This window comes from Anomaloglossus baeobatrachus, chromosome 1 (assembly GCF_048569485.1).
Source record: "Anomaloglossus baeobatrachus isolate aAnoBae1 chromosome 1, aAnoBae1.hap1, whole genome shotgun sequence".
NCBI lineage: Eukaryota > Metazoa > Chordata > Amphibia > Anura > Aromobatidae > Anomaloglossus > Anomaloglossus baeobatrachus.
In genome coordinates this window covers 595,528,371-595,554,281 of record NC_134353.1, presented here as the reverse complement: position 1 = coordinate 595,554,281, position 25,911 = coordinate 595,528,371, and the positions used below count along the sequence as shown (strand labels likewise).

Genomic DNA, 25,911 nt, shown 5'->3' with positions numbered 1-25,911 from the left:
CTTTAGAGCTTGTTCACACAATGAGTTTTTACTGTGAAAAAAAAGTCAAGGTTTTATAGTACTACTAAAGTAATTGAGGGTTCTGAAATCTCCTGCACATGCTGTTTATTTTTTCCTTGCATATTTGAACCATATTTTAATTTTTTTCCAGATCTGCAGAATGTCAATTCTTTCAGCGTTTTTGTAGCATTTCTCATATTCAAATGGCTGGGAAGGAACACAAATAAAAACGCATCAAAATGCTGGTAAAAATTCATAAAAAATGCGGCAAAAATGTGAATATTTTACACTGTGTTTTCCTAGCAGGACTGGTTTTTAGTGAAGAAAAATGTGCTGCAAATACTCGTCGTCTGCACAAAATCTTAGACATTCTTTCCACTGTGTTTTTGAGTGCGTTTTTTTGCATGCATTTTAATCGCATTTTTAATGCTGAGGTTTTCCTTCTTGATATGTCATGTTTTACAAACTAAAGGGGTTATCCGGTTTATTTTGCTTATTTCTTATTATTTCACTATTGGACTACATAGGGGCATGTAGGTAGATAGTAACTACCTACCTGCCCTGCTGTCAGCCCCTCTCCCCAGGCTCACAGCGGTCATGTGATCGCTCCTGCCGGGATTTTCCTACTTCCTGTGATGTCACATCAACAGGGGCAGGAGCTTATGCTCACCTTGTTGATTGGCATCACAGCCGACGTCATGTAGCCACCCTGCTTAGTGGGTGTCGGAGTCCCTGCCCCCCTTCCCCTGCCCCTCCCACACATTCTGTCTCAAAGACGCAGCCCGCGGGCCACATGCGGTCTCTGATGTTCCTTGTGGACCACAGGCACATAGACCCCTCGGTGATCATGGCTGGTACATGGGGCTGTTGTTGTTGTCGTCAGTGCTTTACTTCAGTTGAATGCTTTACGGCACCGTAAATCATTCACGTGCATCGGCCACAATCACCAAGGGGTCTGTGTTCCTGCGGTCCACAAGAAGCCGGTAATAGGACACCGTGAAAATGAAGGTCACGTGTGAATAATTTTTTGTGGGACCCTTGCTAGAGTATAACCCAAGGGGGGGTGTCTTCAGCATAAAAAAAAGTGCTGAAAAACTAGGCTTTTCTTGTGTGTGTGTGTATGTATATGTGTGTGTATGTATATAATATATATATATATATATATATATATATACAGTTAGGTCCAGAAATATTTGGACAGTGACACAATTTTCGCGAGTTGGGCTCTGCATGCCACCACATTGGATTTGAAATGAAACCTCTACAAAAGAATTCAAGTGCAGATTGTAACGTTTAATTTGAAGGTTTGAACAAAAATATCTGATAGAAATGATAGGAATTGTACACATTTCTTTACAAACACTCCACATTTTAGGAGGTCAAAAGTAATTGGACAAATAAACCAAACCCAAACAAAATATTTTTATTTTCAATATTTTGTTGCGAATCCTTTGGAGGCAATCACTGCCTTAAGTCTGGAACCCATGGACATCACCAAACGCTGCTTTGCCAGGCCTTTACAGCCGCAGCCTTCAGGTCTTGCTTGTTTGTGGGTCTTTCCGTCTTAAGTCTGGATTTGAGCAAGTGAAATGCATGCTCAATTGGGTTAAGATCTGGTGATTGACTTGGCCATTGCAGAAGGTTCCACTTTTTTGCACTCATGAACTCCTGGGTAGCTTTGGCTGTATGCTTGGGGTCATTGTCCATCTGTACTATGAAGCGCCGTCTGATCAACTTTGCGGCATTTGGCTGAATCTGGGCTGAAAGTATATCCCGGTACACTTCAGGATTCATCCGGCTACTCTTGTTTGCTGTTATGTCATCAATAAACACAAGTGACCCAGTTCCATTGAAAGCCATGCATGCCCATGCCATCACGTTGCCTCCACCATGTTTTACAGAGGATGTGGTGTGCCTTGGATCATGTGCCGTTCCCTTTCTTCTCCAAACTTTTTTCTTCCCATCATTTTGGTACAGGTTGATCTTTGTCTCATCTGTCCATAGAATACTTTTCCAGAACTGAGCTGGCTTCATGAGGTGTTTTTCAGCAAATTTAACTCTGGCCTGTCTATTTTTGGAATTGATGAATGGTTTGCATCTAGATATGAACCCTTTGTATTTACTTTCATGGAGTCTTCTCTTTACTGTTGACTTAGAGACAGATACACCTACTTCCCTGAGAGTGTTCTGGACTTCAGTTGATGTTGTGAACGGGTTCTTCTTCACCAAAGAAAGTATGCGGCGATCATCCACCACTGTTGTCATCCGTGGACGCCCAGGCCTTTTTGAGTTCCCAAGCTCACCAGTCAATTCCTTTTTTCTCAGAATGTACCCGACTGTTGATTTTGCTACTCCAAGCATGTCTGCTATCTCTCTGATGGATTTTTTCTTTTTTTTCAGCCTCAGGATGTTCTGCTTCACCTCAATTGAGAATTCCTTAGACCGCATGTTGTCTGGTCACAGCAACAGCTTCCAAATGCAAAACCACACACCTGTAATCAACCCCAGACCTTTTAACTACTTCATTGATTACAGGTTAACGAGGGAGACGCCTTCAGAGTTAATTGCAGCCCTTAGAGTCCCTTGTCCAATTACTTTTGGTCCCTTGAAAAAGAGGAGGCTATGCATTACAGAGCTATGATTCCTAAACCCTTTCTCCGATTTGGATGTGAAAACTCTCATATTGCAGCTGGGAGTGTGCACTTTCAGCCCATATTATATATCTAATTGTATTTCTGAACATGTTTTTGTAAACAGCTAAAATAACAAAACTTGTGTCACTGTCCAAATATTTCTGGACCTAACTGTATATATATATATATATATATATATATATATATATATATATATATATATATACACACTAGCTGTACTACCCGGCTTCGCCAGGGTTCATAACTGTTGTTAACAAAATAGAATGTATTAACGCCTGGGATAGCAACTGTCTCTCTGTTTCTCTCCCATTCTCTGTCTGTCTCCCCCTCTGTATATATCTCTCTGTCTCTTTCTCTCTATCTCTTTGTCTGTCTGTCTCTTTCCCTGTCTGTCTCTGACTGTCTCTGTCTCTTTCTCAGTCTGTCTCAATCTATTTCCCTGTCTGCCTCTTTCCCTGTCTGCCTCTTTCCCTGTGTCTTTTTCCCTGTGTCTCTTTCCCTGTGTCTCTTTCCCTGTGTCTCTTTCCCTGTGTCTCTTTCCCTGTGTCTCTTTCCCTGTCTGTCTCTTTCCCTGTCAGTCTATCTCTTTGTCTGTCTCTTTGTGTCTGTCTCTTACCCTGTCTATGTCTGTTTCTTACCCTGTCTGTGTCTGCCTCTTTCCCTGTCTGTGTCTGTCTCTTTCCTTGGCTGCATTGTGACACGCCAACATTCCATATAAGGACGTGGCTGCGCATTCTTCTGAAGTTTTGGCTGCACTGTGGCTCCCAGCTCCATTCGCTTTAATGGAGGCAGGTTTTTTGGCTAATAACTGTAAAGCGCGGGGTTAAAATTTCCCCTCAAAACATAGCCTATGACGCTCTCGGGGTCCAGTCGTGTGAGTGTGCAAAATTTTGTAGCTGCTTTGGTGCAGATGCCAATCCCGGAAATACACACACACACATACACACACACACACAAACACACACTCACAAACACACATTCAGCTTTATATAATATATATATATATATATAGTATATGGAAAAGGAAAAGGGATCCAGCAAATATCAAGAGATCCGGTTGGCATAAAACTATGGATTTATTGGTAGAAATATATATAGATATACAGTATAAAGTATATATACAGCTCTGGCAAAAACTAAGAGACCACTGCAAAAATTTGAGTTTTTCAGATTTTTCTCTTTATAGGTATATTTTTGACTGAAATGTAAATTGTTCTTTTATTCTATAAACTACTGACAACATGCCTCCGAATTTCTAAGCAATAAATTTTGTATTTATTTTCTGAAAATGAGAAATGGTCAAAATAACAAAAAAATGCATTGCTTTCAGACCTTAAATAATGCAAAGAAAACAAGTTCATAATCATTTAGAAACAACAATACTTATAATGTTTTAACTCAGGAAGAGTTCAGAAAGCAATATTTTGTGGAATAACCATGATTTTTAATCCCAGCTTTCATGCGTCTTGGCATGCTTTCCACCAGTCTTTCACACTGCTTTTGGGTGACTTTATGCCACTCCTGGTGCAAAAATTTAAGCAGTTCTTCTTTGCTTGATGGCTTGTGACTATTCATCTTCCTCTTGATTACATTCCAGAGATTTTCAATAGGGTTCAGGCCTGGTGATTGGGCTAAAAAAATAGTTGTATAAAAATAAATAATTTACAAAAAATGAAGTATTTTGATTCTCAGCACAGATAAAGCGGACAGATACGGGCTGCCACCCCCATCTGCCTGGCTTTACCTTGGCTGGCAATCAAAATACAGGGAAGCCCATTATTTTTTTTTAATTATTTAAAAAAATAATTTAAAAAAGTGTGGGCTCCCGCCGTATTTTGATTGCCAGCCAAGGTAAAGCCAAGCAGCTGGGGGCCGGGATTCTCGGCAGTCCGCAGCCGCCACTGCAAATGGTGCATTGTTTCTTAGTGCCATTTCCTGGTGCTTTACCTGGCTCATCCAGTGGCCCTGGTGGCAGAGGCATGCTGGGTAATAAAGGGGTTAATACCAACTTTGTATTCTCAGATGGTACTAAGCCCGAAATTCATGGTGTCACGCCAAATTAGAGATGGCCACCATAATTTCCAGTAAACAGTAAAAAAAAAAAAAACAACACAGAAAAAAACATTTTCTTTTTAGAAATAAAGCAAAAAAAAACATTTTGACTCCATCTTTATTATAAAACAAGCCTTAGTCCATCGTAATTAACAGGGACAGCAATGTCAGCTTCATCACTCTGTACAGACACAGTCTATACAAAGTGAGAAGCAGAGAGAGCCAAGTCAGCTCTGCTTCATCGCTCTGTACAGAGCGAGAAGCAGGCTGACAGTGAGGGTATGATTGCACTTGCGTCTCGCATTGCATCACCCAGCAACGTCTGACGCTCTCAGAACAGGAGCTCCTCAGCTGCATGGAAATACATGCAGCTGACCACGCCTGTCAGGAGATTGTGCACCATGATGCGATGTGACACTCGCACAGTGACAATCAAAGTTCAGTTAACAGGACCTTTGATGAAGTCATAGTCATGTGACCAGTCTGTAAGCCAATGTCTGTACAACATTCACACCAGACTGGTCACATGGCTATGACGTCATGGAAGGTCCTTTAGGCAGTGATGCTTACCGGGGGGCACAGCAATGATCGGATACGGAAGCAGAAGCGTCCGGAAGAAAGAGTATGCAGGACGCGTCGCAGGACCTGTAAGTATGATCATAATGTTTTTTAATAATGTGCTTTTTTTTTTACAGCCCTTGGACCCGAACTGGATCCGATCTGTAACACGAGCTTCCCAGGAAAGCTCATGATCGGGATCGTGTACACGATCACTATGTGATTGGTACAATCCCCGATCTTTACAGTTTGGGATCGCCCATCACTATTAGTTAGGTCAAATTTCCCATGACTTTGATGCAGATCAATAGGGCCAAGTTCCCAAATATCTTTGCGATCCATATCAATTTGTTTGTACCTAAACTGATGAGATCTGATGTCAAAATGTGCTTTTAACAGTTTCTAGTTTAAATGGATGAGATGGATAAAAAAAAATGCTACATTGCTAATAAGGGTCCAGCGCAAGTAATGCTTCAGCTGAATATGCTTGTATCTGTTTCCCTGTGGTGTTTCACTGCCAGACCATACAGAAAAAAGCAGGATTTCCACATATATGGAAACCGCAGAGGTACACTTTACGATTCCACAGACATCTCTGATGTGCAAGGTAAATATTGCCATGGTTATCTGTCGTAAAGCCATAGATTGTACCCTTGCATTGCAAGTGATGAAAACCACAGCCATATCAGCAGATGAATTTGAAATACTGCATATTTTACTTATGCAAAGCTGCTCAATATTCTCTGCAGGATGTGCATGAGATTTCCTAAAACACCAAAACACACAGACAAATTGTTATCTGAAGGATGTCTGTGAAAAAAATTAGACAGCACTCGGATGACATCCATGGGCTGTCCACTTTTCCCTAACTGATAGGAGAATCTTGAGATACCGCCATAAGTTTTTTATTGTATAGAAGATGGAACTCTGATAGGAGATACGGACCAAGCAGTGATAAAAATCTGATCTCAATTGATGAATGAAAATCGATCATAATTTTTGTGCATGAGAAAAACCACTGAATAAGCCCAAAGACCAATCAAAGCCATAGCTAGCTTTTATATGATATATTATATATATTATTATATAGAGCAAATGTTCAATTTGAGCACCTAGTCCTGAATCTAAACATCCTAACCAAGGCAATGTGGTTTGTTGGAGCCTCCTCAGCCCAGAGCACTTGGGTCACGTGCCTCAGGAGCCCCCCATTCTTCCCAGCTACACCCTTGGATTTACTAACAAGATTCTTAACTACATTTTGGAATAAAGACAAGTGACATATTGGTCGTGCAGTTAATTTCAACCAGCTTTATTGCCCAGATGTTCGGGGAACAGATCACTAATGTCCCACATCATTAGGCAAACACGACATTCACTACATAAGCTAACTTTACATTAGCAGGTGGCCAGTTCCTACATAATAAAGACGACGGTAATGCATAATAGAGCGTTTATAGGTCACATGAGGCTGAGGACATTTATATGTGGATTAATGATATAGAGCAAGAGACATGCCATAACTGACATAATCTTTTACAGAATTCTGTAAATGTGTTTAGAATAAATGTATATATATATATAGAGAGACTTAAAAGCAGCACAAAATAGACGGTGATATCAAATTAATTAAAGTAAATCATCCTTATGTAGTACCCTGTCCTGAAATTATATATATACACAGTTAGGTCCAGAAATATTTGGACAGTGACACAATTTTCGCGAGTTGGGCTCTGCATGCCACCACATTGGATTTGAAATGAAACCTCTACAACAGAATTCAAGTGCAGATTGTAACGTTTAATTTGAAGGTTTGAACAAAAATATCTGATAGAAATTGTAGGAATTGTACACATTTCTTTACAAACACTCCACATTTTAGGAGGTCAAAAGTAATTGGACAAATAAACCAAACCCAAACAAAATATTTTTATTTTCAATATTTTGTTGCGAATCCTTTGGAGGCAATCACTGCCTTAAGTCTGGAACCCATGGACATCACCAAACGCTGGGTTTCCTCCTTCTTAATGCTTTGCCAGGCCTTTACAGCCGCAGCCTTCAGGTCTTACTTGTTTGTGGGTCTTTCCGTCTTAAGTCTGGATTTGAGCAAGTGAAATGCATGCTCAATTGGGTTAAGATCTGGTGATTGACTTGGCCATTGCAGAATGTTCCACTTTTTTGCACTCATGAACTCCTGGGTAGCTTTGGCTGTATACTTGGGGTCATTGTCCATCTGTACCATGAAGCGCCGACCGATCACCTTTGCGGCATTTGGCTGAATGTGGGCTGAAAGTATATCCCGGTACACTTCAGAATTCATCCGGCTACTCTTGTCTGCTGTTATGTCATCAATAAACACAAGTGACCCAGTGCCATTGAAAGCCATGCCTGCCCATGCCATCACGTTGCCTCCACCATGTTTTACAGAGGATGTGGTGTGCCTTGGATCATGTGCCGTTCCCTTTCTTCTCCAAACTTTTTTCTTCCCATCATTCTGGTACAGGTTGATCTTTGTCTCATCTGTCCATAGAATACTTTTCCAGAACTGAGCTGGCTTCATGAGGTGTTTTTCAGAAAATTTAACTCTGGCCTGTCTATTTTTGGAATTGATGAATGGTTTGCATCTAGATGTGAACCCTTTGTATTTACTTTCATGGAGTCTTCTCTTTACTGTTGACTTAGAGACAGATACACCTACTTCACTGAGAGTGTTCTGGACTTCAGTTGATGTTGTGAACGGGTTCTTCTTCACCAAAGAAAGTATGCGGCGATCATCCACCACTGTTGTCATCCGTGGATGCCCAGGCCTTTTTGAGTTCCCAAGCTCACCAGTCAATTCCTTTTTTCTCAGAATGTACCCGACTGTTGATTTTGCTACTCCAAGCATGTCTGCTATCTCTCTGATGGATTTTTTCTTTTTTCAGCCTCAGGATGTTCTGCTTCACCTCAATTGAGAGTTCCTTAGACCGCATGTTGTCTGGTCACAGCAACAGCTTCCAAATGCAAAACCACACACCTGTAATCAACCCCAGACCTTTTAACTACTTCATTGATTACAGGTTAACGAGGGAGACGCCTTCAGAGTTAATTGCAGCCCTTAGAGTCCCTTGTCCAATTACTTTTGGTCCCTTGAAAAAGAGGAGGCTATGCATTACAGAGCTATGATTCCTAAACCCTTTCTCCGATTTGGATGTGAAAACTCTCATATTGCAGCTGGGAGTGTGCACTTTCAGCCCATATTATATATCTAATTGTATTTCTGAACATGTTTTTGTAAACAGCTAAAATAACAAAACTTGTGTCACTGTCCAAATATTTCTGGACCTAACTGTATATATATATATATATATATATATATATATATATATATATATATATATATATATATATATGAGATTGTCCAGCATGTAGATACTAATGGCCTATTCTTACAATAGGTCACCATTATCAGATTTGTGGGGGCCCAGCACCTGGCACCCCCACGGAAAAGCTGCTCTCAGATAATATGGAGCTGAACTACAGTCATAGTAGCAGCCACAACACAGTGTATAGAGCTGTGCTCTTTCTGGCCACCACCAAACAAGCCAACAGATTGATGGCGGTGCCATCAAAATCATGTCAATAGAACACATGAAAATAAGAAACTTTGTAATATAGCTAACTAGAAAAATTTGCTTCATTTTCTGCCAGAATTGATAAGACATCAAAATTCTCAAATCTGTATTCACTGAAGACTTTCCCCATTACTCAGATAGGAGATGAGATTCTGGTGAGATTCTATGATGATGGGAGGAGCTAAATGAAGAGCTTCGCCCTCTCCTCCCATTTCTATCTACATAGAGTCATCAGCACCAACTGCCATCTCCTATCTCAGTAATGGGAAAGTCTTCACTGAATACAGATTTGACCTCACAATTGCAAGTTTTGACAACGACAGAAATTCTGGCAGAGAAAGAAGCAGATTTGTCTGATAAGATTTATTACAAAGTTGTTTATTTTAATGTGTAATAAAACACATTTCATTCATTAAAACTAAAAGCGATGGTTAAGCCGTTTTCACACGTTGCTTTTTTGCTGCGTTTTGGAGTGCAGATTTGTCACAAAACCTGAAGTGAATGAGAGTCCTGAAGTGTCATGCACACATTCTCTCCCTGTAGATGTAGATTGCAGCATGTCAATTTTTTCAGCGTTTTTGCTATAGATTTCCCCCATTCTAATGAAAGAAAAAAAATCGGTAACAAAAGCGCGGGGCAAAAAACGCACTAAAAACAGGGCAAAAACACGTTTTTCCTGCCAAGAGATGGTAAAGAGATTTCCTCACCAAATCCAAATACGTGTGCACATACCCTTGCGTTTTAAAATAATAAAAGAGCAAAGCAACAATTTGGTGTCATGATGACCCAGGAACCAAAAAGATTTTGATTTCAATCAGATATCAGAAAAATAATAAATTATGTTACAAATACATCTCTCAAAAGGTATACAAATTGCCTCTTCAGGGAGGAAGAAGACCAACTCTGGTGCCATCTATTGGAGGTAGCAATCCTAGAAGTCAAAAGTGACTCTCCAACCAGTCTTGTCATATGACTTAGGGGCCCTTTGCACACTACGACATCACAAGCCGATGCTGCGATGCCGAGCACGATAGTCCCCGCCCCGTCGCAGCTGTAATATCATGGTGATAGCTGGCGTAGCGAACATTATTGCTACGCCAGCTTCACATGCACTCACCTGCCCTGCGACGTCGCTCTGGCCGGCGACCCGCCTCCTTATTAAGGGGGCGGGTCGTGCAACGTCACACGGCAGGCGGCCAATAGAAGCGGAGGGGCGGAGATGAGTGGGACGTAAACATCCCGCCCACCTCCTTCCTTCCGCATAGCCGGCTTGAGCTGCAGGATGCAGGTAGGAGATGTTCCTCGCTCCTGCGGCTTCATACACAGTGATGTGTGCTGCCGCAGGAACGAGGAACAACATCATAACATCGGTATTTCCCAATTCATGGAAATGACCGAGGCTACACCAATGATACGATTACGACGCTTTTGCACTCGTTAATCGTATCATAAAGGATTTACACACTACGATATCGCATGCGACGCCAGATGTGCGTCACTTTCAATTTGACCCCCACCGACATCGCACCTGCGATGTCGTATTGTGCAAAGTGCCCCTTAGGATTTATGCCAGATCAGAACCTCAATTTGCAGACAGTGTTTTGGGATTTTTGTTCCTCGTCAGTGCAAAGTATGAGATTTGATCTGGCTGTATTGGAAGCTAAGACGTAGTCTAAACGGGATGCTATTCTCCTTACAGTGACTGACACACCATACCAGCATGCCAGTGAGGAGACTTTTAAGCCGCAATGCTCCTCTTTGAAATAGGTACATAACACCGAAACAAAAAGCATCAAAAATCAAATATTTTCCTTGTGGTTATAGGCAGTTATAGCTTTTATATACTGTATATTCTATTTACATATAAGAACATGACCTAACAGTCCTGAGCACACCCCCACACAATACATAGCAGATCATTAAATATCTAATATATAAAGCTGAATTGTGTGTGTGTGTATGTCCGGGATTGGCATCTGCACCGTTGCAACAACAGCCACAAAATTTTGCACACTCACACATCTGGACCCCGAGAGCGTCATAGGCTATGTTGTGAGGCGAAATTTTAACCCTGCGCGTTCCAATTTACCAATCAATTTTGCCCCTATCTACATAATGGGGGAAAAGTGAAACAAAAAGTGTATCCGTCCCATCGCATTTACAATCACTAAATTTTGCACAGACACCTCATGTGACCCAGGGAACGTCGTAGACTATGTTTTGACAGGAAAATTTAACCCCGCACTTTACAGTTACTCTCCAAAAAACATGCCTCCATTAAAGTAAATGGAGCCTGGAACTACAGGTTATTAGTAGAAGCTGTGATTGGTTGCTATAGGAACAAAAGACATTCATAGTATAAAAAGCTTATATGTGAGGTAATAAGATGTCGGTGGGGAGACGGATAGAGAGAGACAGACAGAGACAAACGGTGAAAGAGACAGACAGACACAGACGGTGAAAGAGACAGACAGAGACAGACGGTGAAAGAGACAGATAGAGACAGACCTGGAAAGAGACTGAACTGGAAAGAGACAGATGGGAAAAGAGACAGATGGGGAAAGAGACAGATGGGGAAAGAGACAGATGGGGAAAGAGACATACAGACATGCAGACAGAGACAGGCAGACAGGGAAGGAGGAGACAGCTAGACAGACAGACAAATATAGATGGGGAAAGACACAGTCCTTGATAGAGACAGATGTGGAAAGGGACAGAGAAATAGAGACAGACAAGGAAAGAGACAGAGACAGCCAGACAGGAAAAGAGACAGACAGGAAAAGACACAGACAAAGAGACGGGGAGACAGACGGGGAAAGAGACAGACCTACCTAGAAAGAGACAGATGGGGAAAGAAACAGAGAGATAGAGACAGACAAAAAAAAAGAGACAGACAGAGACAGGCAGACGGGGAAAGAGACAGAGGGGGAAAGAGACAGAGGGGGAAAGAGACAGAGGGGGAAAGAGACAGACGGGGAAAGAGACAGACAGGAAAAAGACAGACTGGGAAAGAGACAGACGGAGAAAGAGACAGACGGAGAAAGAGACAGACGGAGACAGACGGGGAAAGAGACAGATGGGGAAAGAGACAGACGGAGCACATTACTTGGCCAATTTAGTTAAATCTGTGTGGAATATCAGTGGAGTTGAAATATATGTTGTGAAATGCTTCTACATTATTAGCTTAGCTTTTGCCTTTTAATAATTACATTTCTATTTGTTTTGTGGTTTTTGTGTGCAGAATAAATTTTTGTTAATACAATCTATTTTGTTAACAACAGTTATTAACCCGGGCGAAGCCAGGTGGTACAGCTAGTATTCTATAATATCACCTCTCTGTTTCTTAGGAGGAGGGACTGACCTCTGCAAGGTAATGGATCAATTCACTGTAACCTAAATTACTAGTTTGATTCTGTCTTATTTAGAAAATCTAATCCCCTTGAGGATTTATGAAGAACATATTTCCAGAACTGTATTGACTTTGCCGGTTAAAATCATATTTCAGATATATTTTGCAGGGTGTTCATCACATAGAGGCATTAGAGACTTGTGATCAAACCCAGACAGATTGTTTTGATTTTGCTGATAATAACATAGGAAGGCAACATGAATCACTATGAGAAAGACCACGTTTGACACTTCAAAGCTCCTGGAAATTAACATTGTCTCACAGGCACACAGCCATAAGTACAATTAAAAGACTCACGCTGTCTGATGTTCAAATAAAAAATAAACTTGATGCAATTGATGAATATATTTAACGTCTGCACAACAGAATTAAAACCCAATTCTAAACATTAACACTTGGCTTACAATTACTTGCCAAGAAGGGTAAACTTGTGATTGAAGAGCATTTACCACTTAAATAAGTAACTTGTAAATAAGCCTTTTCGATGTTATAAAAGTGGATTCTCGCTGTGTTTATGACATGTGCCATTTTTTAGTGTTTTTTTTTGTGTGTTTGAATGAGTTGGTAACTCTATTCACTCATTTCTTACTCATATCTAATTGTGATAAACACCAAGGCCATCATTAGAACTTCTATTAAAATTGTCAGGGTCACACAATATTTTCAATACTGAATACAAAAAATCTGAAACTGCAAATAGTTTCTTCATGGAGAAAGAGAGCAGGGTCTCAAATGCCACCTTCTTATTTGTTTCCCAAGGGAGCATTAAATGGTGATTAAGTGTATGGGCACAGAGTTTTTGATAAGTTTTTGGAGAAAGTCTGCTTGTTTCAAAATGCATGAAAATAATACTTAAGAGACTCCCATTCATTTTGATTGTAAAACCACTTTGTTGCCCCTTTGTTCAGTGTTTTTTGAGCATTTTTTACCACTTCAAGTTTTGAAAAACACCTAATTGGAAGAAGAGGCCAGGACGATAGCTCCATGGTTAGCACTGCTGCATTGAAGCACTGGGTCCTGGGTTCAGTTTGGTGGCTTCGTGGTCAACACTGTTACATTGCAGCATTGGATCCTGGGTTCAGAGCAGTGGTTCAGTGGTTAGCACTATTGCGTTGCTGCACTGGGTCCTAGGTTCAGCATTGTGGCTGTGTCGTTAGCACTGTTGCATTGCAGCACTGGGTCCTGAATTCAGAGCAGTGGCTCCATAGTTAGCACTGTTGCGTTGCAGCACTGGGTCCTGGGTTCACAGTGGTGGCTCCAAGTTTAGCACTGTTGCATTGCAGCACTGGCTCCTGGATTCAGAGCGGTGGCTCTATAGTTAGCACTGTTGCGTTGCAGCACTGGGTCCTGGGTTCACAGTCGTGGATCCAAGTTTAGCACTGTTGCATTGCAGTACTGGGTCTTGGATCCAGAGCGGTGTCTCCATAATTAGCACTGTTGCGTTGCAGCACTGGGTCTTGGGTACAGCAAGGTGGCTCAATGGTAACTACTGCTGCGTTGCAGTGCTGGGTCCTAGGATCAATGCCCTCCAATGACAAATCTTGAAAGATTGTTCTTCTTTCAAGTACTAGTTGGTGAAATCTGTTCCAATCTAGGCACTGTTCAGTCGAAAGGAGGAAATTCTGCTTCAGGAATTTAAAACCTCTGCCAAAAAGTGATTTCCACTAGAAAACTCTTTTTTTTTTTAACTCTTCATAAAAACTCAGCATGTCCATACTGTGAGGGAGTGATCACACCCTATGTCGTGAGAACAAAATGTTTTTGAAGAAGATTTTAGAGCATTTCCACCCCAAAAACTCAGCAAAAAGACTCAGTGTTAGCCTCAGGTTGCCATGGCAGCGAGTGGGCCCTCGTGATCACGTCACTGGGATCTCGATTGAGTGGGAGAAGAAGCCACCTAAATGCTGACATTTCTATTGATTGCAGAGTTTAGTGGGTTAAACAGCTAGGGGCAGCACAGGGAACCTCCCTAACTGTGACAGACAGATCCCAGCTATAACTTACGCCGAGTTCCTGGAGTCAATCGTGAGGGACACCGTGATCTCCATAATGTACATTTACATAATTTTGTGGGAACCTCTTCCTATTCATGACGTAAATATACATCAAAATGTTGTGAAGTGGTTAAGGCAACAATCACAAGATCAGCATTTTCTACGTTTTTAACGCTGTAGAATTTCTGTACCTTAGTTTACTTGCATTTTTTAGTTACAATCTGCGAGTTTCTAGCATTTTTGACGCTGCATGTTTTGTCTCTGTTTGCTCTATAATAAAGCTGCTTTGTTTTTGAAAGTTCCTTGTATTGACATTCTTACATGTGGATAACATGCGTTATTAATGTCTTTCCACGGCAGAAATGCAATAAAAATGTGTGTTTTTAGCTGCGGATTTTCTGTATCTAATGCAAGTCTATAGGGAAAACTTGCACAGAAATCTCAGCATACCTGGAAGATAAACTGACACGCTGTGGATTGGAAACAAATTGTACAAACCCCATACAATTTGCTTATACTGTAAAACGCTGTGTCAAAACCACAAGTAAATATTTCAGGCTTTCAAAAAGGACAAGTTGGAGAAAATAAAGTGGATGTCACTTCTTTGAAATGGTTCCTAAAAGAAAATGCTCCAAACAAGCCACTGTACAATTATTAGGCTGCAAAATATGCTTCAAGGAAAAAACTATGGAAAAACACTTGAAAAAATGTTCAAAATAACTGATGGAAATGACTGTGTAAACACAAAGCTCTTCTAAAAAAACTTCCCATGGCCATGTGCACACTAGAAAGTGACTTTTTCTCAAGGAAATTCCTGACCCTCTTAAAGAATCCCACACCTGCGGTAAAAAAAACGTACCAAAACTGCAACGAAATCCGGTTTTGCCTCGGTTTGCTGCGGATTTGCCGCAGGTTGGTCCCTGCGGATTTTTACCATTATCAATGGCAAAAGTCGCAGGTACCTGCGGAAAAGAACTGACATGCACATTCTGCATCGGAAATTCCGCGGGTATATCTGCAGGTATAGAAAAAACTCAGTGTGCGCACAGCATTTTTTTATACCCATAGGTTTTGCTGGGGAATGACTGCAGAACTGTTAGACACATTTTCCGCAGCAAACCCGCTGCAAATCCGCGGTAAAATCCACGGTAAATCTGCAGCGTGCGCACATTGCCTAAAGCGCAGAATTTCCTGATGTGGTTTCCACTAGTAGCTTTTTGACCCAATTTAGGATATCCAGTTTTTTTAGAAGCAGGGACTGAGAGAAAACCCTACAAATTCTCATCATGATCTAACAAATCTGGAGTTTCTGCTGTGAAAAATTGCAGAAAAATGCTTGTGGACATAGCCTAATTTCTATGGCAAATCCACTTTTCATATCAGGAGATTTTGAGCTTTTTTTTCCTGGAGAGGTTTTGTAAAACTCCTGGGAGAAAGTGCATGTCATTTCTTGGAAAGAAATATTGATGGAAACCTCTCCAAAATAGACACCTTCTAATCAACAGGCTGTAAAAAAAAATCAGTTAAGAGTATGTCCACGTCTTTTTCAGGCATGTGTGGTCTATATCCCACCTGAAAAAGTGCTAAATAAGTGCAAAAAAGAATAAACTTATGCATTTATTTTTAAAAAACGGTTGGCTGAGCATATGGTGGATAAAAGACTGACCATTCTTTAAGCAGCTTCTGCTTGGAGACCACTCACTACTCTGCACAATTAGAAAAAAAAACAAATGGCCAAGACATCACAAAGAGCGTTCATGGAACAATTAAAAATGTACAAAAAAGAGGCTTCAGGAAGAAAACCGTTGGTGTGCTCTGAATTGCCTTGCTCCTGTAAAAGTCATCGAATTCCCACACATCTAAAAGACGTTGTAGGCACATGCCCTTGGTAAAATTCCCCAAACTCTTCAAAATACCTTCAGAAAAAGAAAAACTACTCCAAAACTAAGGATATGTACACAAGTGCCTGAAAAAGACGTTGTGTGCACATACCCTTGCGGTTTTTGAACTCCTGAAAAAACGTCTGTGTGAACATACCCAAACAATGCGGCAGGAGGGATGTTACCTGCGATGTAGAAATTACATCACAATCTAACCCCATGACCACGTGACAGCAGTTGTATGTATAGGACATAATTCTGGCAGCACTCTACAAATGTCAGCTCAGAAGTAGGGCTGATAGAATCTGCCAAAATCCGGACCAACGGATCCCTGCCAGATTGAACAAAAAAACTCTGGATCTGCTACGGATTCTGGTTCCTATATAAGTCTATGGGGACCAGAATCCAGAGATTAAAAATGGTGGTGGAAAGGATAGGGGGGCAGGAGTGCGAATGGTATACTCACCCGAGGCTATGTCATTGCAGCAAACTCCTTCCGGGTCACGCTTTTTCCTCCGGAGCAGACAATTCAATATTCAATGTTTTGCCCACCCACCGGCGCGTGTAATTGGTTGCAGTTAGACGCACCCCCACCCTGAGTGGCAGCATGGCAGCTGACTGCAACCAATCACAGGCGGCAGGACGGCCGGTGGGTGGTGAAAGCAGTGCAAGTGTCTGCGGGTCAGTATGGTGAATGTGTTTCACAAACACATGTACGTTCCTGTCAGAAGAGTGCAGCTGTGCCGGTGATGCACTGTCAGACTCGTACAAGTCTGACATGACATCAGCTGGCACAGCCTGCGCTCTCTGAACATGAGTGTGCATGTACCTAGAAACACATGCACGCTCCTATCAGAAGTGTGCGTTGCTGTGCCGGTGATGAGCTGTCAGGCTCGTATAAGTCTGACATGACATTAGCTGGCACAGCCTGCGCTCTCTGAACATGAGTGTGCATGTACCTAGAAACACGTACACGCTCCTATCAGAAGTGTGCGTTGCTGTGCCGGTGATGAGCTGTCAGGCTCGTACAAGTCTGACATGACATCAGCCGGCACAGCCTGTGCTCTCTGAACATGAGCGTGCATACACAGAGAAACACATGCACACTCCTGTGCGGTGATGCGCTGTCAGACTCGTACAAGTCTGACATGATATCAGCCTGCACAGCCTGTGCTCTCTGAGCATGAGCGTGCATGTACACAGAAACACATGAATGCTCCTGTCAGAAGTGTGCGGCTGTGCCGGTGATGCGCTGTCAGACTCGTACAAGTCTGACATGATATCAGCCTGCACAGCCTGTGCTCTCTGAGCATGAGCGTGCATGTACACAGAAACACATGAATGCTCCTGTCAGAAGTGTGCGCGGCATTTTTTTTTTTTTATTATTATTTAAATAAATAATTTAAAAAAAAAATGACGTGCGGTCCCCCCTAATTTTGATACTCAGCCATGATAAAGCTGGCTGGGGGCTGGTATTCTCAGCCTACAGCCACTTGGTATTGCTGCATCTATTAGATGTGAGAATCTCGATGCAATACCGACTCTTCTCGATTGCCTGGTGCGGTGGCAATCGGGGTAATAAGGGGTTAATAGTGGCACACAGCTGCTACTAAGCCCTTGGTTATTTATGGCACAGGTGTCTATGAGACACCCCCATTATTAACCTGTAAGTGTAAGTAAATAAACAAACACAGAGAAAAATTCTTTATTTGGAATAAAATACAAACACACACCCTCCTTCACCACTTTATTAATCCCCAACACCCTGCAGCTCCAGCATAATCCACACGAGCTCCCACGCCGCTTTAGCTCTGCTACATCCGAATATCATAGAGAGAGGCCATAGAGAACAACCACTTACTGTGAGCTCCAGAGAATGAGTGAGCTGCGCAATGAGCGGTGACGTCACTCAGGTCATTTGAGGTCACAGCTGGAGGTTCCCATGATCCTTCACCGTTGATCGCAGGTAACCTGACCTTAGGTGGAGGTCACTGAGTTCACAGACCTGCATCTCCTAGCAGAAACTCGCAGGTTTTTTTGACCAAGAGATGCAGATTTGGTGCTGAAATTTTTACACCATATTCCTGCACTCAATCTACACATACTGGCAAAAAACCGAGTTTTTTTTACGCAATTTTTTTTGCCGCTGTTTTTGCTGTGATACTTGCCACGTTTTTTTGCTAGGAGGTGCACATTTGGTGCTGAGATCACCTGCACCAGATTTCAACACCAAATTTCCATCCCCTGGCAAAAATAAAATATTATTTTTTTAATTTTTGGGCCAAGTGATGCAAATTTTATGCTGACATTTTTACACCACATTAGGCCTCTGCCACACTCACGTGAAATTCACGCACGTGCCGAGAGACACGTATTTCACCTGCGTGTTGCGTGCAGGTAAGTACGTATCTCTGGTACGTGCGGGCCACGTGTGTTCTACGTGTGCTATCCGCGATAGCACACGTAGAACCGGTAATTTACATACTCACCTGGTCCTTCCTGCTGTCTGTGGTGCTGTTCTTCGGCTCCAGCCCTCCCGTCTCTCCGCTGCTGCTGCTGCCAGGCAGTGAAGTGAATATTAAATGAGAATAATGAGCGGCGGTCGGCAGCAAGAGGCAGCAGCGGCAGAGACAGGAGGGCTGGAGAAGGTGAGTTAATGTTTTGGGTTATTTTCACTGACACGTGTGTTTTCTCCGGCGCGTGTCACACGGGACTACATCCATACTACACCCGTGTGGTACGGATGCGGGCCGTGTGACACCCGTGCTGCCGAAAAAACACTGACATGTCAGCGCTTTGAAAAACGCACACACGTACAAACGCACACGAACACACGTTCCGTGTGGTTTTACGTGAGTGTGCCTGCTACAATAGGGTAGCATTGCTTAACGTGTCTCCGTGCCGCCGGTACGTGTAAAAAATGACAAACACGTGCCGGCGGCACAGATGTGTGTCGCAGGCCTTATTCCTACATCCAATCTACACCTCCTCGCAAAAAAAAAAAAAAAAAGCGTTTTTGACGCTTTTTTGTGCCACGGTTTTTGCCGCTGTTTTTGCTGCGATTTTTGCCATGCTTTTTTGCCAGGAGGTGCCCATTTGGTGCTGAAATCATCTGCACCAGATTTCAGCACCAAATTTCCACCTCCTGGCAAAAATAAAATTTTATTTTTTTTTTATTTTTGGGCCAAGGGATGCAAATTTGATGCTGAACTTTTTACACCATCTTCCTGCATCTAATCTACACCTCCTGGCAAAAATCTTTTTTAAAGCATTTTTTTATACAATTTTTGCCGCAGTTTTTGCCGTTGTTTTTGTTGCGATTTTTGCTGCGGTTTTGTGCCAGGAGGTGCACATGTGGTGCTGAAATCGTCTGCACCAGACTTCAGCACCAATTTGCAATTTTTTTTTTTACCAGGAGGTGTAGATTGGGTGCTGGAATCTGGTGTAAAAATGTAATAATCACCAAATTTACATCTCTTGGCCCAAAAATGAAAAAAAAAAGCCCTGTGCTTATCTTGGCTGTGTAGCAAAAGAAGAGGAACCGCATGCCGCTTTTCTTTTGTTAACTAATTGAAAAAAAAAATGATGTGCGGTCCCCCCAAATTTTGATACCCAGCCATGATAAAACCGGCTGGGGGCTGGTATTCCACCCCACAGCTGCCCAGTATTGCCGCATCTATTAGATGTGACAATGCCGGTGCAATACCGGCTCTTCTCGATTACCCTGGTGCGGTGGCAATCAGGGTAATAAAGGCTTAATAGCAGCACACAGCTGCTATTAAACCCTAGATTAGTGATGGCACAGGTGTCTATGAGATACCTGCATCACACTAACCTGTAAATGAAAGTAAATAAACACAGACACAAAGAAAAAATCCTTTATTTGGAATAAAATACAAAACACACACCCTCCTTCACCTCTTCATAAACCCTCAACACCCAGCAGCTCCAGCGTAATTCACATGAGGCCCCACGCCGCTTTAGCTCTGCTACATAGCCAGCAGCCATAGAGCACGACCGCTGCCTGTGCAGACAAAGACAGCTGTGATGAACTGCACGACAGGCAGATACTGTCACAGGCTGGAGGCGCGGTCTGCCTGCAACCAATCACAGACGAGAGGACGGCCGGTGGGCGAGGAAAACACGGAAAGCTGTGTATATATGAATCACAGTACAGGAAGTGAATGCGCGACCAGGAAGCAATGTGCCGCCATGACACCGAGTCTCGGTAAGTATGAAACTCTCATTTATTTATGGTTATCTTTATTTTTCAATTATTTTCGCCAGTGCCGGATCCTGATCGTGCACCCGGAAATCTTTGAAACTGCGCGGATCCGTAGTTTTACAATCCGGATCCGCTCAGCTCTAATCAGAAGTATTGGAATAGGGGGATGATTTATTAGATTAATTTTTTGATGGGTCTCAGATGAGTCTTTTATCTTACGCCATTTCCCCATCTTGTTGTTTTTCTCAGTTTAAGCATATGAAAATATAAAATATAATGTTGATTACTGAGTACAGGTCTATGTGTTTTTTTTAATCTGTCAGCAGGTTGTTGCTACCTCATCTGAGAGCAGCATAGTGTAAGAAAAGTAATTCTGATTCCAGTGATGTGTCACTTAGTTTACTGGGTGCAGCAGTTGTGCCGCTATCAGAGTTCTTAGATATAGCATACAGCAGAGCTTAGAAAATTAACCCCGCCAGCATCACAGCTTTCTGTGTACATTGTATATTGACAGTGATCTGCTTATCAGAGAAGGGGATGGGGTAGTACCAGGTCCCACACAGGCAGCAAGTCCTGTAGTGATAATCTGCTGCTTAGATAACACTTATTGTTATTGAAACAGCACACAGCCTAATAAGTGACACAACTATGAAATCAGTGTCTCAATGTCACTACCTCATGCTGATCTCAGATTACATATCAAAAATCTGCTGACATATTCTCTTTGAAACCTATACCAGATGGTTGCGATGTGGCCAAACTTTAGCGTCTGTACTATGGATACAACTCTAAAGGGGGCTTTATACGGTAGCGATATCGCTAGCAATTTCTAGGGATATCGAGCGTGTAAGTACCCGCCCTCATCGCGCATGCGATTGTTTGTGATCGCTGCCGTAGCGAACATTATCGCTACGGCAGCGTCACACGTACTTACCTGGTCGGCGGCGGCGCTGTGACTGCCGAACAATCTCTCCTTCAAGGGGGAGGGACGTTCGGCATCACAGCGACGTCACCGCAACGTCACTAAGCGGCCGGCCAATCAAAGAGGAGGGGCGGAGATGAGTGGGACGAACATCCCGCCCACCTTCTTCCTTCCTCATTGGGGCAGGCGGCTGGTAAGGAGACGTTCCTCGCTCCTGCGGTGTTACACACAGCGATGTGTGCTGCCGCATGAGCGATGAACAACATGGATAAACAACCCTTACCGATTTTTGAGTTTGGGACGACCTCTCCATGGTGAACGATTTTCACCATTTTTGAGGTTGCTTAAGGTCGCAGGTCAGTGTCACATGCTGCGATATCGTTAATGACGCCGGATGTGCGTCACTAACAACGTGACCCCAACGATAAAACATTAACAATATCGTAGCATGTAAAGCCCCCTTTAGACCCCTCTATTCGGTAAATCTGTGGGTGATGGAGGGAGGGGATGTTGTGCCTCATCTGTCAGTTGTGAAACAGGTAAATGGATTAGCATAGACTTGGTGCCAAGTCACAATATTTTTCTCTACTACATATGATTCCAGCGGATAAGGTAATAGATGTACTTTGTGACGGTTATCATTTCTTACTTGTTTTCATTGCTTGCATCATAGCGAGGCATAGGATCATAGTCATTGCCATTGATATCAGTGCTTGCCAAAGGATCCTACATCCAAAAAAAGAAAAAGTATGAATAAGTCATGGGATCATTATTCAGCTGTCATCTCACGTGGCTCATACATATATAATAAGGCTCCACTGGGCATGTAATTAGGTTAGCCACTGTCCCTGTGCAGTAATGACAATTCCATGTCTTGGCTTGTAGGTGATTATATACAGAAGATAAGGATGATATAGTTAGTTCCTGTGAAATGTAATCTATGAAAGAAATATATGAACAGGATTCTAATTCAGTTTCTGCATCATTTGGTAGAGTACAACTAAAATATATATCCTTTGTGTAAAGCCTGCTTTACATGTTACGATTCTGCATACGATATCATATGCGATCGTAACCGCCCCCATCGTATGTGCGTCATGTTCAATTTTGTTGAATGTGCCGCACAAACGATTAACCCCTGTCACGCGTACTTACCCGTCCATACGACCTCGATGTGGGCGGCGAACGTCTACTTCCTGGAGTGGGAGGGATGTTCGGTGTCACATCGACGTCACGCGGCAGCCGGGCAATAGAAGCGGAGGGGAGGAGCTGAGCGGGACGTAAACATCCCGCCCACCTCCTTCCTTCCGCATTGCCGACGGGAGCCGCAGGACGCAGGTAAGATCTGTTCATCGTTCCCGGGGTGTCACACACTGCGATGTGTTCTACCCCGGGTACAATGAACAACCTGACGTTCAATTCATGAGGAATGAACGACGTGCATGCGATGAACGTTTTACCGTTCAATCGCAATCGCACGTAGCTGTTACACACTGCAATGTACCTTACGATGCCGGATGTGCGTCACTTACGACGTGACCCCGCCGACACATTGTAAGATACATTGCAGCGTGTAAAGCAGGCTTTAGTGTCCTGTGTGCATCGTACTTTACCTCCATAGTTCTCACAAGACTACGATAAAAGGCATGCCATAATTGTCCTACAGTACGTTGCATGAATAACAATGGGACAATCGTCATATGGTCAGCATCAGATAACTGCTGTGGATTGTTTGAGAGATACACGTCGGATCTGCTGTGTGAACATAATCTGAATCAGCCCACAGATATGAGGATCTTACAAATGTCGATGTCAATCTAATGGGAGAGGCCGCTGGAGTCAGGGGGAAAAAGAGAGCAGTTCTGCACTATTATTTCCAATAGAGAAGGCATAACATCTATTTTCAGCCAAGCTAAGCCTTTATGTTAATAGCAGAATCAAAGTGATAGGTATCTAAAGTCTATGGCCAGTGTATCACTGTGATATATTCCTGGCACATCGATCCATTCTGACTTATCAGGCTGAGCAGACATGGCGTGTCACTTACAGTCTTCAGTAAATTTTGCTACATATTTTCCAGTTCTAGTTAGTCAGTGATAGCTCCTGGATGATTCTTCTATGTTTTCTCCATTTTACCTAATCTAGATTTAACCATAATTTCTGTACAAGGTATTTTTCATCCCGCCACATAAGCAGCTTGTGAAAATAACTTGTAGTAATAAAAGTTGAATGAGAATATATTTTATAAGATTTATAACAGTTCCATAGATGGATGCACTTTGCCATTGCTGTAGCAACAAATTATCAGGATATGTATTTAGTGGACATACCAATACGAAGCACAAGATAGGCGTCTTAGGACCCTGAACCTTGTGATCAACTTCTCCTGGCTCTTAGGGTATGTCCGCACGCTGCGTTCTTGAGTTGACAAAAAAATGCACCCTCTGGTAGACTTGACAACGAAAAACACTGCTTTTGACAAAAAAACGTGGTAAAAAGCATGCGTTTTTTTATTCATTTTTGATGCGTTTTCAATGCAAAGGAGAAATAAAATATGTTAGGATAGGATAATTGATAGCTAGAATAGATAGACAGAAAAAATACATGGAAAGAATAGATAGATAGAAAGAACATAAATGAGGGGCTGCTGATAAGTCTTTGGCTTTACCCAGAAAGAAACGTGATAGAATGATGAAACTCTGCATTTATTCCACATACTCTTCACTGATGTCAATACACTTCTTACATCGGTATTCAAAGTTCTGTAAGCATAGCAAAAAGAAGAAATTCGGTTGTGCCTCAAACCAGGCATCCATAGCAGCCATGGTATCGGAAATAGTGTGAAATTTGGTACCCTTGAGGTGTTTCTTCAGGTTTGGAACTAGATGATAGTTGGAGGAATCTAGATCTGGTGAATAAGGTGAGTGGTCAACCAGCTGCAAGCCCAGCTCTGTCAGTTTTGGTCGCTTGTGCAGTGTGAGCGGAGGTGTTGTCTTGCAGGAACAAGATTCCTTTGGACAGCTTGCCGCGCCTTTTGGCCTTCAGAGATGTCTTCGATTGGTCCAAAAGTTCAATGTAATACCTTGCATTGATGGTAGAACCCTTTTGAAGGTAGTTCACTAGCAGCATGCTTTCCTTATTCCATAACACAGACGCTATCACCTTAGTGGCTGATTTTTGCACCCTGAACTTCTTTGGAAAAAAAGGAGAACCACTGTGCCTCCCCTCTTTTGACTGCTCCTTGTTTCCAGGGTCATATAAATAAATCCAGGTGTTATCCATAGTGACCAGTCGATCCAAGAAGTTCTTATCAGTCCTGAAATGCTGACAAATGGACGTGTCAAACATTTGGGGACCCTTTTGCAGATAGCTTCTTCATGTCCAAGTGTTCATGGATAATAATACAAACACGTTCACGGGAAAAACCCAAGATGTCTGCTATTGCTTTAGCTGAAGTTCATTGATTCTCCAGTATGAGGTTGTGCACAGCATCGACGATCTCCGGAACAACAACCACTCTCACTCGTCCAGGATGTTCCTCCTCATTGGTGCTGAAGTGGCTCGTTTTAAATTTGGCAACCTAGTACTTACCTGTGGAAAGTGAAGGGCATTGATCCCCCAATGTCTGCGACATATCACCATGAATATCCTTTGCGGACTTGCAGAAACAAGAATTTTATCACTCTTGTGCTCTGTTGCTATGAATATCGCATTAGACTCTGCCATTTTGTTTTCCTGCATGAGTAGAACACTGTTGCCATAAGCAACAAACACAATATTTTGAAAACATATGTTAGACACATAATTCTTTCATGTAATGTATCATTCATTACCATAGAAAAAAAAAAAAGATCACAAAGCCAAAGACTTATCAGCAGCCCCTCGTAGAATAGAAAGAACATATAGAATAGATAATAAGAAAGAAAATATAGAATAGATAGAAAGAAATAACAGAATAGCTTGATAGAGGGATAACTAGCTTGGCCAGCTGTTTGGTTTTTTTTTTATTTTTTTTGGGTAAAAAATGACAAGGGGTCCCCCCCATTTTTCATATCCAGCACAGGAACAGCAGCAGTTGCAGGCTGCAACCCTCGCTGTTTGCTGTACCTTGGCTTGTTATGAAAAATAGGATCCCATGCTTTTTTTTTTTTAATTATTTGATTTAAAAAAAAATAAAAAAAAAATGATGTGGGGTCCCCCTATTTTTCTAAAACTAGCCAAGGTGCAGCAAACAACTGGGGCTAATATTATTAGGTTGGGAAGGCCCATCGTTCTTTGGCCCTTTGCAGCCTAACAGTAGCAGCCCACAGCCGCCCCAAAAGTGCCGCATCCATAAGATGCGCCAATTTTGGCACTGGACCTGGTTCTTCCCGTTGCCCTGGTGCGGTGGCAATCGGGGTAATAAGAAGTTAATGGCAGCCCACGGCAGCCACTAAGTCTTAGATTAGTGATGGCAGTCGTCTATGAGATCCCGCCCCCATCAGTAATCTGTAAGTAAAAGTAAATAAACATACACCCCCAAAATCCTTTATTTGGAAAAAAAAAACCCTCTTTCACCACTTTATTAACCCCTAAACACCCCTGCAGGTCTGAAGTAAGCCACATG

At 42.4% G+C, this 25,911-nt stretch overlaps 1 protein-coding gene across 2 annotated transcripts in view; it reads right to left on the bottom strand.

The window, feature by feature from the left end:
* PCSK5 (proprotein convertase subtilisin/kexin type 5) overlaps positions 1 to 25,911 on the bottom strand; it is an 883,213-nt gene that overhangs the window by 625,672 nt on the left and 231,630 nt on the right. For both annotated transcript variants that reach the window (XM_075318085.1, XM_075318076.1), the window contains exon 5: positions 21,955 to 22,031. In XM_075318085.1, the coding sequence (XP_075174200.1) occupies positions 21,955 to 22,031 (77 nt within the window). The remainder of the gene's footprint in view (positions 1 to 21,954; positions 22,032 to 25,911) is intronic.